The sequence below is a fragment of the Globicephala melas genome, chromosome 15, assembly GCF_963455315.2.
Source record: "Globicephala melas chromosome 15, mGloMel1.2, whole genome shotgun sequence".
NCBI lineage: Eukaryota > Metazoa > Chordata > Mammalia > Artiodactyla > Delphinidae > Globicephala > Globicephala melas.
This window is the reverse complement of record NC_083328.1, coordinates 67,875,112-67,891,850: the sequence shown is the minus strand read 5'-3', so window position 1 is coordinate 67,891,850 and position 16,739 is coordinate 67,875,112. Positions and strand designations below refer to the sequence as shown.

Sequence of the window (16,739 nt, the reverse complement as noted above, 5' to 3'; positions counted from 1 at the left end):
ACTATGAATGGCTTACTTCCAACATCTATGTTGTCCAAAGTCAAGCTGAAGGAACTGACACAAAAGCATCACAGACACTACTAGCCAGATTCTTAGGCCAGAAATGCAACAAACCACAATCTTTTAACCATTTCTGGGAATGCTAAATTGGCAGGCTATGTTGAATTCTCTCAAAGCATCAAAGACTCCATTGATTCACTTGGCAAACAGGGGCATGTGTTTGCTTTGTGGGCACACAGGAGATGGTTCCTGTGCTTAGAGGGCTCGTCTGGCAAGCAGCCTGGGTGCCCAAACAGTGGTTCCAGAGTGAGACCAACAAAAGGCCTCCTCATGCTCCAGGGAGGGGTCTCCTGAATTAGGTAAATACCACCTGAAGAGTCATGCTTTTACTTCTGGCTTGAAATGATAGCATGAGGAGAGTAAACGGCACCAGATGACTGCCATTAACAGAGCTGCTAGGATGGGCGGTCTGTACAGGTTCTTTGCCTGCCAGTCACATGATCCAAGGATTTGAGATGTCTGTGGACACACATGTATTTACTGTGGATGTGTGCATCCCTTCAGGAAAGCCAGATGGCATCTGTAGCATGAACTGCAGGTTATGTGTGTCTTCTGACCCATATGTACTACAGCTGGGTATCTATCTGGAAGAAATTTCAACAGAAGGAAAACACCCTGGGCCTCAGAATATGTATGCAGCCTCACTCTACAGCAGTAGTTTTTAAACTCCAGTTGTTCAAGTACAGTATGCTGTGAACGCAGATGGAAAAGAATCAATCTGTAGTTTAATTAACCTCTAGTTGAAACTCATCATTTCTTCTTCAGTTATGAGTGTGGGCAATTGAACACAGTAATATCAGTAGTATCTATGACTTTACCACCCATAGCTAGTTCATATATTTTCATATTGCTGCAGAAATCAAAGTATCATTTATATTCATGACTACCTTGACATTTATAGTAATTATCAGACCCACCTAAGATCTAACTTAATAAATTAATAAGGAAGGACATCTATTACTGTATCAGACTTTTTGGTAAACATATTTCAAGATAATTGGTTTACTTTGTAACCCATGTGTCTGCTTTGTAGTGAAATATCTACAAATTCTCATTGTGGATTAATACATTAGAATGGATTAGTTATGTAGCCATTGGTAACACAGAAATGCACATCATCAAATGTTAAGTGCCTTGCCGCTTAAAAGCTCAGTACCAGGCAGAGCTGGAGGAAGGAGAGAGGCACCTGGAAGAGGAACAGTGTCTAGTTGTTTGCACATCACCCTCTCCCTCTAGGGCAGCAGCTCTGGCACACAGCCTGTATTCAACAGATGTTTGATCATGAGCTATATAAAAATATGATTCATGTGGAATGTGCAGAAATAAAAATAGTTGTGCTAGGATTAGGGGGAAATTAAATATTGTTTCATCATCTTCAATTTAAAACAATATAATTTGGAAATAGTTGTATTTCTGGGCTGTGGAAAGGAATTGTGAAGACTTTATATCCATTATCCTCATGTATAAGGACAATAATTAGCAGTATTTCAAAGAGGGTACATCAAATTTACCTTCTCAACACAGAATAAAGACTTGCTGAACAATGAGTACCTGATATTCAGTATCTTGATCAGCAATAGTTACTACCAAATTTCCGTTTATTTAGCATGAACCTTTCTGATATCCCAACCCAGAAGGGTGGAGTATAAATGCCCATAGCAGACATGCTTCTCTTCATTTTGCTACCCCACCATCCACATCCAAAATACCTTAGATTGCAAGTTCATCATGGACTTCTCAAAAGTTTTTGGTGGTGCCCTCTGATGGTTACAAAGAATTGCAACGGCTCGGTTGGCACGGTTATAAGATAGTATCTTTGCTGGGATGTTCTCATCAGCTGTAAAGAAAGAAACATGGTAATAAGAGTCCATCTGTATAAGAAGAGAGAACACACAATGTCCCTTCCCCGGCGCTTTATCCTCACGTAAAGGTTTTGCTGGTCCTCATCTCACTCAGATGATCAATTCAGGTTCCCACAAGGCACAAGGTCAAAATCTGAGAGTCAAGAGAATCATCTGCTTGCCTCAGTGCCCACCTCCCCCATCTAACCACCCAAAATAGCCTGAAGAAAATATGGGAATTGGGACAGAAAGAGCCTGTAGAGGAGGGTAAAATGAAGGGACCAGAAATTTTACATTTTAAAACCACAAGGCACTATATCTTTCAGAAAGAAAAATACAAAGTGTCATCTAAGAAATGTTTTTACTTGTGTCATATAGCATTCTTTGCCCCAGCCTAAAATACTGACCCTCAACATACCCATCTTTGGCTTTTTGAATACCATTTTCTAATACCATTTGACATATTTCTAGAGGACAGTGGAAATTCAGCAGTGACTAGGCTCCAGAGGAAAAAAAGCTTGTGGATCTTGGTGATACTTTCTGCAGCTAGTTTTTAGGAGGACACTACCTACTCTTTTTTTTCTTTTATACTTATTTAGTTATCTATTTATTTGGCTGTGTCGGGTCTTAGTTGCGGCATGCAGGATCTTCATTGTGACATGCAGGATCTTTTGTGGCAGCACGTGGGCTTAGTAGTTGCAGCATGCGGGCTCTCTAGTTGTGGCGCGTGGGCTCTAGAGCACGTGAGCTTAGTTGCCCTGCAGTATGTGGGATCTTAGTTCCCCGACCAGGGATCGAACCCACATCCCCTGCATTGGAAGGTGGATTCTTAACCACTGGACCACCAGCGAAGTCCCGAATACTACCAACTCTTAAGAGGGAAAAAAAGAAACCTCAGGGAAAGGATTTGCTCCTATGCTGTTTTAGTAACCATGACAGCCTTACTCTCTCCAATTTAACAGAACATCACAGCACTTTATCTTCATTCTATGAGCTTTTAAATAACATAGATATAAAACACAAAATGCAGGCATTATCAGAGCAGACAGAAAGCCCCTGTCAGCATTTCATAAAACTATTCTAGAAGCTAGAGTAGGAATAGGGGAAACAGCATTGATCTGTTTATACATCTAAGCCTTAGCCCTCTATTAGAGGTATGGAGGGAAAAAGTTTCCAGTCACAATGTCAAGGAGGATAAGTAGAACAGATCTAGGACTTAGCTGAGTAAGGATAGTGGTCATCATCGCTAAGGCCATGGGCCCTATCTGGTCAGGCAGTACTTACGAGCTGTGAGTTCCTTTAGCTGCTGCTGTAGCGTGATGGAGGCGTTGTATGTACGGAACACCTTCGCTGTCAAGCCCTCCATGAGATCCTGAAGATGTTTATTTAGAATACCAGTCTGGAGGAGACAAAGCAATGAAGAGGATGTTGGGATTTAGGTAAAAGCCATACATACCACCCTGGCGCTTCTGGCAAGCTCCAGGAAATTTATGCCAGTGCAGTTACACCTTGCCAAGTTTACTGTCCTACCAGTGGGAAGTTAGGAAATGGGAGAAGAATTCCAGAATACAGAGTTGCATGTACCTCCCAAAGAAGCACACTTCAATCTTAAGCAGGCCAATAAAGCAACTGTATCCTTCCCTATTAAGATCTTCCCCAATAAGACTTCAGGGACAGGTCTTGGGTCTCTAGCACAGGTGGCTAAGCATCCAGCCAAGGGAAGGCTCTGCAGGAGCCAGAGGGTAACAGGCAGGGTTCGTCCACCCCATCCCAGGGCTTCGGCCATGGATTTGCTGTGTGCCTGAGGAAGGGAGAGTATACAGGGTGCCCCAGGACAGGCCGAGGGGAGAGCCCCAGTCACTCCCAGGCAGACCTCTCCTTTAGGACCTTGGGAGGCTCTGGCTGGACCCCTCTTCAACCCAGTGCAGTTTACCCACTCACATTGAGTCTATCAAAAAGATCATCCTCAGGCTGTTTGTTCTCCATAAATAGTTGTAAGTTCTTAAAAACCTAAAAGAAATAAGCAGAGCCTAATTATTATTATTTTTGAAACCTCTACTTTGGAAATAACTGCAACTTAAAACTTGCAAACAAACAAACCAACCCCACAGAGCACAAAGAAACACCCATATCCTTAACCCAGATCCACCTACCATTAATATTTTACCTCATTTCCTATTTGTGCAGTGCACACGTACACTCATTTCCTTTCCACATTTATGTGTGTATATACACAATTATTCGTTTGGAACCATTTCTGGGTACTTACATAATTATGGCCCTTTACCCTTGAATACTTCAGTGTGTTTCCTAAGAATAGAGATATTCCCTTATATACACACAGTACTTCTCAGCTTTATAAATTTATACTGACACATTTTTATCCAATCTATTGTCCATATTCCAATTTTGTCAGCTGACCCAATGATGTTCTTTACCTCCCCAGTATGGAATCCAACCTAAACTCAAATATTACATTTAACTGTCAGATCTCTTTAGCTTTGTTTAATCTGAAACATTTCCACAGCCAGCAAAACCTAATTACTGATGAAACATCAGACTGCTGAAGGGCTGGACTACTGGGGTACTGCACTCTGTAAGGTCTCCAGTTCAAGCCCAGTACTTCTGGCGGACCGTGGTGCTGCAGCACCCTCTTCAGCTATGGGCTCAGAGATCTGGGGACTCAAGGGCTACCTTTTTGCTGAATGAGGAGTTGGGGGAAAGTTGAGCAATGCTACGAAAATGACAAATTTGCAACATGACCAGGGAATACTGAAGTGTGGTTAGATCATTAAAACAGTGTGATGGGATAAACCTAATGTGCAGTTCATTGTGAGGGCCAACTCTCTATAGCATTCTCTGTTGAATGCTGCCACAGGAGATGGCCCCTCATTCCAGTAAAGTAGCATGGGGTGAGGGGCAGGGACTAAAAGGAGGTACACAGGACACCAAACAATACCTCTCCACTCTCTTTCAAGCCATTTCTTCTAGTGTTCAGCAAAGCACAGAGCACAGAAAAAGCACTCAACAAATGCTTGTTGAATGAATGAATGAAAAAACAGGCCAGGGAGCTCAGGCCACATTAACTTACTCGTTTCTCAACGGGGACTTTGTTATAGTATCTGATTGAGTCCTTTCCCAGGAAGTCAAACTCTACCACGTATTCCTGACCATCCAACTCTGGGTGCAGATTGATGTGCTCCACACGAAGTGAGCAGCAACCCACAGTGTCCGCTGTTTCTCCTTCCTCCTTCTCATTGCCTGCTCGTAGAGCAAGCTGCCCAGGGATGAGAGAATGGAAAAAAAAAAAAAAGGTAAGCATGAATGAAGAAACGTCAACATCACAGGCTCTGTAGGAAACCAAAACCAGAAGCCTCCCAATTCTCTTCAGGGACAGAGCATCAGTTTGCAAGGCCTGGGAATTCCGGATCTGCATTGTTGCTTCTTCCCTTATAAAATGAAGTGTGGATCGTCAAGGGATATTAAACTTTCCCAGAAATCTAAGCTTCTGTTTACTCTTGTCCTTTCAAATGGGGATAGAGGAAAGAACATATTTTAAACTCTCAGCAATCAGACTCAAAAAGCTAGTCTCGTAATTTTGCTTAATTTTTAAGACAATAAGAACTTGTGTTAAAATAAATACACTCAGTGCAAAACCGGGGAAAATAAGAAATCTTTTTCTTCCAAAAGAGTGCTGAGAAACTGATCTTCAAAGCACTGACTTCTAAACTGTAGTTGTGATACATTGGCAGATTATTTAACCAATTTTAAGGATTATAACCATCCTGTTTAAAAACAAGAAAGAGTAAAAGACATCTGAATTCACTGCTCATAGAAAGGCTAAGCATTATTTTGTGCAACATTTGTTTCAGTTACACACAAACATATTTATGTGTTGGGTTGTGATATAAAATAAAATTTGGGGGGGTGGTGCATTGTCAGAAAGAGTTTGAAAGTGTCAGTATTTCTGGCACATTCAGATTCATGAAGATCCTCCTATTAGGCAGACTGTATCTAGACAGCATCAGACACTGAACACCTCTCTCTCCACTTCTACCTTCCTTACTGGACCAGAGATCAGGTGAGCAGGACCACAGATGTCTGGGCTATCACTACCTCTCCAGCAGTACTTATAGCACAGGGCCTGGAGGAGTAAATGCTTCCCACATCTTCGTTAAGATGAACATGGTAGACGACGTGACGGGAAGATGCTCTCACCTTGTCGATGAAGTACAGAGCTACAGCTCTCTGCCGGACTTTCATCTCTTTGGACTTCCAGTCTTCCCGGTACTGGTTCCGGATCTTGTCCACACACTTCTTCAGCCGCCGAGCAGTCTCATATTTCTGCCAGTCTTTCTCACCCTGCAAAAGACCCAGCGCCAAAGGTGGATTGCTTAGGGACGGTGGAGTAAAGACAGACACTGAATATCCAAGTTCAGAGCTCTGAACCAAAGAGAAGGAACTTGAGCTTCAGTTAAGCAAGGCATATACCTGATGAGAACTCACGCTGTCCCATTTCCCTGACAAGCAGAACTGGCTCTTGTCTGATTGCTAAGAAAGCCTCTGGCTTTCATTTTGTGAAATGTTTATGTTCTTAAGAAAAGCCCACATGACATGTCCCCCAAATTAACTTCTGTCAACACAAAGGGTATAAACATCCCTATTCCCACATCAGCATCACAGCTTTGCTGCTGAATCTGTGACCCAACAACAGTTTTCTGCTAGGACTGAATTTCATTAAATTCAAGACAATCATTCACAATTTGATGGAACTGTCAAGGAAGCAGAACCAAAGATAACAACATGTAATTACTAAGGAACACAGTGACTTCCAGGAACAGCTATAATTATTCACCATTTTCTAACTTCTGCATTTAAAAGTATTCTTAATGAGACTGAGGGAAACAGTGTTATTGGGAAGACATTTTTTTAACAGAGCTTTTAGTGGCAGGTTTAAAAATTGATTCTAAAGCCAATGAAAGGTTTTAAAAAGGGTGTGAAAAGACAATCTAATCAACAGTGATGGAAAAAGATTTCTGTTACCTTGTTGAATGAAAAAAGGTTCACAAGCAAGGACTGATAATAATGTCAAGTGAGAAAGGAAAGGAAGGAAAATAAAGAAAATCCAAGAAATCCAAAAGGGCCAGGGAATATTACAAGGCCTGAAACAGACTATATGACATGAACACAGGGAAAGAATTTGAGAACTCAAGAATCTCGGCTCTTAGTTCCCCCAGCCAACAACCGAAGAGAGTTGCAGTGATTTCTACCTATGACATAGACATGTGGTCTTTGAGGCATAAGAACTGCAGTCAAGGTACCTGGCCTTCTGAGCACGCAGGTGTGTGGGGCACATGGAGCAAGAAATGTCTTCTGGGGCTTCCCTGGTGGCACAGTGGTTAAGAACCCGCCTGTCAATGCAGGGGACACGGGTTTGAGCCCTGGTCCGGGAAGATCCCACGTGCCGCGGAGCAACTAAGCCGGTGCGCCACAACTACTGAGCCAGTACTCTAGAGCCCACGAGCCACAACTACTGAGCCTGCAAGCCTACAGCCCGTGCTCCGCAACAAGAGAAGCCACCACGATGAGAAGCCCGTGCACCACAACGAAGAGTAGCCCCTACTCGCCGCAACTAGAGAAAGCCCATGCACAGCAAAGAAGACTCAAGGAAGAGAGAGAGAGGGAGAGAAAGAAAGGGAGAAAGGGAAGGGAAGAAGAAAGAAAGAAACGTCTTCTGCTTCTAGCTCCTAACATTCAGAAATGAAAGCTACGCTAATGAGTCATCAGCACTCTCCCACAACTGTGTGTGGACTAGTTGTATATGCTTGTTTGGCTACAAAACAAGAGGCTCAGTAACTACCTGTTGTTGTGGGTGGGTGGTTTAGTAGTTGAGTGATACAGGAGAAATATCCAAGTTCTATATACTGTCAATGGGAAGCTGAAAACTTCTCTCTGGTTTTTCTAAGTACATTCTGACATTTAAGAGGGCAAATAGGACTTCCCTGATGGCACAGTAGTTAAGAATCTGCCTGCCGATGCAGGGGACACGGGTTTGATCTCTGGTCTGGGAAGATCCCACATGCTGCGGAGCAACTAAGTCCGTGTGCCACAACTGCTGAGTCCGTGTGCCATAACTACTGAAGCCTGCATGCCCTAGAGCCCGCACTCCACAAGAAGAGAAGCCACTGAAATGAGAAGTCCGTGCACCGCAACGAAGAGTAGCCCCTGCTCACCGCAACTAGAGAAAAGCCCGTGGGCAGCAACAAAGACCCAATGCAATCAAAAAAAAAAAAGCAATTACACATCTTAAAAAAGGAAAAAAACGAGGGCAAATAAGAAAAAAGTGCGGTAGAAACTTTCCTCATGTAAGTAATAAATCTCAAGTCAGTAATAAATCTCCCTGACAATCATTCTTATATACACACACACAAAAGACGGGACACGAAAGGCTCATCTTCAACAGTACAGTCTCCAGCTCAGAAGTGAGCTCTCTCCCATCATTCTGATACACACAGGCCTACCAAAGCCTGAGTCTGAGTCTTCGAAGTCCAGTAGGGTTACACTTGCTCATTCCTTAGTCATACCAGTGAAACAAAGTTTAGAAAACCTAACAAGTAAGTCATTCACGGGATAACCACAAGACCAGATTTTCTTCACAGGTTGGCTAGGCTCCTGGCACAAGGATCCAGGATTCTCTCAAATAAGGACACAGAGATGGGGGTGGTGGGAAGAGCCACCTTGTCTAGGTCTAAAAGGAGAGGGCTGGCCTCTAAGAAGTATGCATATCCCTGTGCCCTTCAGTTTCCCTAAACAGAATCCAGAGAGTGAACAGCAATCTGAACCCCACACATACATAATTTAAACAAAAGACAATAAACTGGCCCTATGTGTTTATACTATGTTTAAAAATAAAATCCAACCAGCTTTCCATACATGCCCATTCTTAAATATGTTTGTCTTATTATTGATTTGTAGAGTTCTTTATAGATTCAAATTCTTTTCAGATAAAAGTAGTATTTTTCCTTCCAATACTTCCTATTCAACCTTTCACTCTGAGTAAATCTTCTAAAAAGATTTTACGTTATGCAGATTTAAGTATACAGTTAGATCAGTTTTGACCATCCGTAACCCATGTAACCTACACCCCATCAAGTTAGAGAATATTTCTGTCATTCCAGAAAGTTCCCTTATGACCCTTCCCAGTTGATCACCAACCAAGCAACCACTGATCTTTTAATCTGATTTCTATTATCATAGATTAGCTTTGACTAATCTAGAATATTATTTAAGTGGAATCATAAAGTTTAGATTCTCATGTCTGGCTGCTCAATGTGTTTTAAAGATTCATCCATGTTGTTGTATTTATCAGCAGTTCACTCCTTTTACCTTGCTGGTATATTCCATGACTATCTCTAATGTGTTTGACTATACTACACTGTGTTTATTCTGATGATGGACCCCTGGAATGTTTCCAGTTTTAGACTAGCATAAATATAGCATTATGAACATTGTTGTATAGGTCTTTTTGTGGACATATGTTTTCATTTTATTTGCAGCAAAATTACCTAGAACTGGAATTAGTATCTTATTGTGGTTTAAATCTGCATTCCACTGATAACTGGTGATGCTGAGTACTCTTTCATGTGCTTTTTTACTGGCCAATCCTCTACCTTCTAAAGCATCTGTCTGTCTTTTGCTCTTTTTTATGGGGATGTTTTTTCTTTTTTATTATTGAGGGATAGGAATTCTTTGTATATTTGAGATACAAGTCTTTTGTCAGATATACATGTTGCAAATGTTTTCTCCCAGTCTGTTACTTGTATATTTATTATCTTAGCAGTGTCCTGTGTTGAACATAAGTTTTTATTTTTAATAAAGTCCACTGTATCAACTGCTTATTGTTAGTGTTTATTTTGTGTCCTAAGAAATCTAAGGTAATGAAGATGTTCTACCATGATTATCATCTAGAAGCTTTAATGTTCTAGCTCTTACACTTAAAAATTTAGAACTGTATACTAAGAAGTCAGGTTCAGAATGCAATTTTTTAAAAAATAAGCACGTCTTATTTTCTCCTTCTAATAAAACTCACCAAAATCAGAGCTTCCCAAAACTAGCAAGTTTTACAAAGACATTTTCCTTCAATCCAGCCCTGTAATCCCAGATGGTTACATTTAAAAGGTTGTAGACACATACATCTTTGAAACCCCTAGGTCCTAAAGAGAGAAAAAATAGAAGTGGGTATTTGGCACTGAGAATATCTTAGTATGATTGAATGCAATGTGATAGCAACAGTGATACTGAAGGTTGCTGTACTTCATTTAAAAGAAAAATGATAAATTTTGTTCATAAAGCTAAGGCTGGTTTGAGAGTCTTACTTTTACTAAGGCCTACTTCCCCAGGTTACAAGACCAGATAATGCTTGGCAGGGGTTGGACTTAGCAGTTGAGAACTTACTATAAGCAGTCCTTTTGCAACCTCTTGATCCATAGTTTTTCTGGGATCAGAGAGTTTTGTTGAAAACACAGGTTCCAGAAAGCTGACCGTCATTTCCCTGCTATTTCAGATTATACGGGCACCAGGTACAGAGTGGAAAAGGAAGGGAATGGAAACACTTGCAAGAAGATGTCTGTATAACGGGAATCCTGGGTGGAAAAGCGGAACAAACCAAGATGAGTATATAAAGATGTGAATGAGCTCAGGACAATCTTTTCAGTAACTGGAGCATGTGTTACTGTGGCTCTCAGAAGTCCTGATCCTTTCAATGACCTGGGAGACCAGAAGTAGTGTAATGCTGGCTATGACCACAAGCAGACCAATCCAAGTTTCTAGAAAGGGGGCAAGGACAGGGTACATCAAAGGGACACATTTCAGCTGTGCTTTTTTACCCTTGACTAACCAAATTTTTTAAATTGTCAAAAATCTGTAAGTCATATCATGCTTGAGTTAAATTTTTTGAAGGAGCAGAGATGGAGCAGAAAGGTGTAACAGTATTACATGCAAGAAGTGAATGAGCAAAATATAGATACAAGAGCAAGCAAAGAATCTCAGGAGAAATCCCTGGAGGCTGAGCAGAAAGGTGTACAGCAGAGCCCCATGATGGTGGCAGCCTCCCATAAACTGGACCTAAAGTCCTCCATGAAGTAAAACCACCAGTTACCACCCTTCACCCTCTATGACAAAAACTTACTCTTCACAGACTTTTGGGTCAGATCAGGTCAATGAATTCATGCTTTAATCATCACTGTACTCCAAACATGTAGCAATGAAAGTGCTCCATGCAAGAAGGGGCAACCTGAAACCAGGGGCTGTGTTAGCATGGGCTGAGCTGGGTTAGAAGACTCGCTCCAAGACAGGAGGTATGAGCAGAGAAGTGGAGAGCAAAGAGGAGGAAAAGGGAATGATACACAGACAAAAACTACTTCCCGTTCAAAAGGGTTTACAAACAAATTCCAAAATATATGAGGAAAATGGGTTAGAAGAACTGCCAACAAGATAATTAGTACATGAATTCACTTCAGGTAACATTTTAAAGAACAAAGACTTTCAAGAGAAAAAAATATATATAACATCTACTAAAAAGGACAAAAGAATGATAAAATAAGCACATGTCTTAAATGAAATGAAATGAAATCAGGTAAATATGAAATAAAAATAATTAGAAATCCTGAAAACAAAAATAATAATTGAAGCAAATTATAGGTGGGATTATAGGTGGGATAAACTTTAGATTGGATATAATCAAAAAGAGAATTAGTGAACAGAAATAAGTCTCCAGAACTCCCCTGAAAATGAAGACCAGACCTAAAGAGACAAATAAATGAGAGGAATGGCCTAGAAGCTATGGAAGAAATAATGGCCGAGAGTTTTCTAGAATAAAAATGCTTTTGTCCTCAAATTGAAAGTCTAGTCTGAGTATCTTTAAAAATATATGTATATTTAGATACACCATAGATCGCCAATAATAAAGATGCATTCTTTACTGGAGAAAAGACAGATCATAAGAACGAAGATAAAGAAACTTTCAGATAAAAGAAAAATTTGCCACCTATGGAAACTCACTAAATAAATGATAAAGGATGTATTTCAACAAGTAAACCCAGAGAGAAGGTACTGAGTACAGAAATTAATCAAGTATTTGACTGTGACAATAGCTGACTAGTGAGAAGTTAAGGTTTCATGAATGATTGTTTTTTTAAAAATATAAAAATAGTGTCACTATATAGAAACTCCAAAAAGACACAGACACTTTAAGAGTTCAGCAATGTTGCCAGATAGAAGATCAATATTAAAAAAATCAACAGCATTACCACTCCAGTAACAACAAACAAAAATGTAACAACGAAAAATACTTATTCAATAGCACAAAAAACTATAAGGTCTCTAAGAAAAGTTTAAAAAAATGTGTAATACCTCTATGGAGAAAATTACAAAACAATATTGAAGGGTATATTCAAAGATATGAATTAATAGAGAGGTATAACATGTTCATGGATTGGAAGATTCAGTAAAATAATCTCAATATTTTCTCCCTATTAATCTATAATTTCAATGCAATCTTATAAGAAAAGTCTCAATCGTCTTCATTAGAACTTGACAAATTTATCTCAGAATTAATGTGGAACAGCAGAGAGCCAAGACAATTTTGAAGAATGAGACGAAGGAAACTTGTCCGACTCAATAGTAAGAGTTTATAAAGCTACAGTAGTTGAGACAGTATGCTACTGATGAAGAAACAGACAAATGAAACAGGACAGAGAGCCCAGAACAATATGACATATGTGTACAAATGTGATACATGACAGAGGGGTAACACAACTAAATTGTTCTGGGACAACTGGTTATGCATTTGGGAAAAATACATTAGATCTCAACCTCACACCATACACAAAAATACATTCTAGTGGATCAAAGATCCAAATATAAAAAGCAAAATCTTAGAAACATATGGAAAAAAGAGAAACTTGTGCTCAATGTTGGGAGGATGGTGGTGATGTAAACTCGTTCAAGTACTTTAGAGAACAATTTGGAAATATCTAATAAAGAATTTTTAAGGGACATTTTCGTCTGTATACACAAGGAAAATGTGTTTATGCCAGCACTATTTATATTAGCTAATGACTGTAAACCCGAAGTGTCTCTTGACAAGAGAACAGATAATTTTTTTTTTTTGCGGTACGCGGGCCTCTCACTGTTGTGGCCTCTCCCTTTGCGGAGCACAGGCTCCGGACGCGCAGGCTCTGGACGCGCAGGCTCCGCGGCCATGGCTCATGGGCCCAGCCACTCTGCAGCATGTGGGATCTTTCGGGACCGGGGCAAGAACCCATGTCCCCTGCATCAGCAGGCGGACTCCCAACCACTGCGCCACCAGGGAAGCCCCAGATAATTTTTTATATAATAGAATACCATGTAGCAAATAAAATGGATAAATTAGAAATGTATATCAAGATAATAAAATCTCAACACCAAAGCTGGGTGAAATAAGTTGCAGAACGATCTCAATAACATATCTAATTTAAAATCAAACCTTGTAAAACAATACTACATATTGTTCATGCACACATAATACACTGTAAAAATACAAAAATACACACAAGAATGAAAACATTAAATTCAATATAGTATTCTCTAGGGAAAGAGATGAATGGTACCTAGTGGGCTTCAAGCTATGGTTTTCAGAATACTTTTTATGAAATGAAGCAACTGAAATAGGACATGGCGTTAAGGTTTGACACAGCCAGATGGTAGGTATATAAGTGTTCATTATTTCTATTCTTGTATATTTGAAATATTTCATTGAAAATAAAATCCCTGTTACTTGTATCGTTCTATTTTTTATCTAAAAAGAGAATGCTTCTCCTGCTGGCAGTGCAGTTAAAAAACCATTTAACATGCTGTCAAAACCTCGACCTCTGAAGATCTGTTCTGCTGAGTGGGACATAACCGAGGAGGACTGACAGAAAGCTTAAGAAATCACATTTATTTTCCCCTCAACAGTACCACTTGCCAAAGCTTTAACCATTTTTCATGACTCAGGATCCCAACCCCAGTTGCTAGAGTGAGCCACTCTGTCCTGGGTATAAGGTTCTAGGCAGGGCCTACATCTAGGTGGCTTTCTAGGTTTACTACCATAACCATCACTCAGAAACCTGCACAAATCCTTACAGTGCACAGCAGTTATCTGGATATTGTCTGAATAAAAATTGGCTGGCTCTCTGCCCTTGAGGAGCTCCACCAGCTTGTCTAACGAGTCTCTTAACCCTCAGAGACTCTCCTACTATCGACTCTAATCCTGCCTGTAGACCACACATGTATTTGGCATCTATTCCCCTCTCTCGACCCCCACTGCCATCATCTTGTCTAGGTCATTGCCATTTCTTGCCTGGAGTACTGCAACAACCTCCTACTGGTCTCCCTACTTCCTGTCTGTGTCCAATCCAGTCTCCACAGAGCAGCAGTCAGAATGATCAGTTATATCACAGGTTACTAAAACACAAATCGCATTATTCCCCTCTTTAAAACCCAGTGGCTTCCTACTGGATTTGGATAATAGACAAAATTTTAGGGACTTCCCTGGCGATCCACCGGTTAAGACTTTGCCTTTCAATGCAGGGGGTTGTGGGTTCTATCCCTGCTCGGAGAGTTAAGATCCCACATGCCTCGTGGCCAAAAAACCAAAATATAAAACCAGAAGCAAGGGCTTCCCTGGTGGCGCAGTGGTTAAGAATCTGCCTGCCAATGCAGGGGACAGGGGTTCAATCCCTGGTCCCGGAAGATCCCACATGCCACAGAGCAGCTAAGCCCATGTGCCAGAACTACTGAGCCGGTGCTCTAGAGCCCGCGAGCCACAACTACTGAAGCCCGCGTGCCACAACTACTGAAGCCCACGCACCTAGGGCCTGTGCTCCGCAACAAGAGAAGCCACCGCAATGAGAAGCCCGCACACCGCAACGAAGAGTAGCCCCCGCTCCCCGCAACGAGAAAAAGCCAGTGTGAGGCAACGAAGACCCAACGCAGCCAAAAATAAATAAATAATTAAAAACAGAAACAAAAAACAGAAGCAATACTGTAACAAAATTCTATACGGACTTTAAAAATGGTCCACATTAAAAAAAAAAAAACTTAAAATTTTTTTTAAGGAAGAGTCTGAAGATCTAGCCTGCATTCCTCTCTCCAGTCTCCTCTCATCATGCCTCTTTCTTGCTCATTATACTCCAATTACGGTGTTCACCTTTCAGTCCTCAAGAACACGCAGCTCCTTCTTACCTCAGGGATTTCAAAAGGCTATTTTCTTTGGAATGCCCATTCCCCTGTCCTTTCCATGGATAAATCCTATTCATTCTGTAAGTCTCATCTTAAATATAACTTTCTCAGAAAGGCGTTTCCTAAACCCCAGAAGCCAGATCAGGTGCCCTGGCATACTCTCAAATAGGTACCCTGTATCCTTTGCAGCATGTACAACAGTTTGTATTTATTGATTTGATTATGTGTAATGCCTGTAAATCTTGCTCAAGTCGGGTTATGCTCAAGACACTCCTCTGTTCCAAGCCAGTGGTTCTCCATCAAATGCAGAACATGGTCTAGTCGCTTTAGCATGGCATTTAAGGCTGGCAACAGTTTGGCCTCTCAGAGATTAAATTTATCTGTAAAACGATGGCATTAGTTCATGTCTGGTGTGGTTACTAACAGAATCAAATGTCAACTTATGTGAAAATACTTTAACAGTAATCTAAAATCTTTTATTTTGATAAATTTTTTTTATGTGGTAGAACACACATAATATAAAATTTACCATTAGTGACAGCTAGCACATTCACAATGTTGTGCAACCATCACTTGACAATTCTTTGTTACTCCTTTTCACACTCCTCGTCTCTGTCCATAATGACACATTTCTCTGTTTTAAATGCCTCTCTTTTAAGACCTAACTGTAACAAAATTTCCTTCATAAAGTTGTTTCTAATCTCTCTAACTGCTGGGAATAACTACTCCATTTATCTGAAGCATTCAACATTTACCTTTCCAATACAATCGACTTCTTATCCGATTTGCCCAGCAGCCCGTAAGTTCCTTGAGGGCTAAAATCATTGTTTATCCACCTTGGTAGCCCTATGGCTTGGTGGTATTTCAGAAGAGGAATACAACATGTTTCTTTAAATGACTTGACTTTTACTTGCCACAGGGGTTCTCTTTCTGATTTTATACTTACTCTAAACTAAAAACAGTGACGTTTTCCAATTACACTGAAGAAAATATATACATGGGTATTTTTCATTAGGACACAGGACTATAAGCTAGAAAATGTGCGTTTAGTCTTGAAAAGACACACAGCCTTTTGAGCTGTGGCTTTCAAATCTTAACGTGTTTAATAAACTATAAACCAAGATTAAGAGGGTCTTTAGCCTCAGTCCCCTGCATGTAAACAGTCAGTCTATATAGAACTAATTCCTTGACTGTTTTCCTGCGGAGTCCATCTCTCTTTTAAGTTGCCGTTCACATTTCCATAGTATGTCTGAGGGACTTGCCCAAGCAGGGTATGCCTAGCAGGCTAACAAGAACTGACTGCCCTTCCAAGACAGTTTCCTCCTGTCAGTAGCAGCATCAATAAGCAGCAGCACATGGGTACTCAACAGTTTATGATATGCTTTCACATACATTATCCCACTTGGTCCTGGTGGAATCTACCCAGATGAAACCTTAGGAAGACAGAGTATGTAAGACTCTAGATTTTACAACCTCTTTCTGGATTCAGAGTAATTACATTCCCTTCTTCAGAGCCAAGGAAGGTGAGGAAGAGAACTAGCTGTAGAAGCCAATACACATTTACCACGTTCTTCATTG

General features: G+C 40.6%; 1 protein-coding gene across 1 annotated transcript in view; it reads right to left on the bottom strand.

Moving 5' to 3' along the window:
* The window catches only part of TOP1 (DNA topoisomerase I), a 56,328-nt gene that overhangs the window by 4,125 nt on the left and 35,464 nt on the right, over positions 1-16,739 (bottom strand). The window contains exons 11-15 of the mRNA XM_060285322.1: positions 6,120-6,369; positions 4,993-5,178; positions 3,843-3,911; positions 3,186-3,300; positions 1,770-1,897 (exon numbers count right to left, since the gene is read on the bottom strand). Of these exons, the coding sequence (XP_060141305.1) occupies positions 1,770-1,897; positions 3,186-3,300; positions 3,843-3,911; positions 4,993-5,178; positions 6,120-6,369 (748 nt within the window). The remainder of the gene's footprint in view (positions 1-1,769; positions 1,898-3,185; positions 3,301-3,842; positions 3,912-4,992; positions 5,179-6,119; positions 6,370-16,739) is intronic.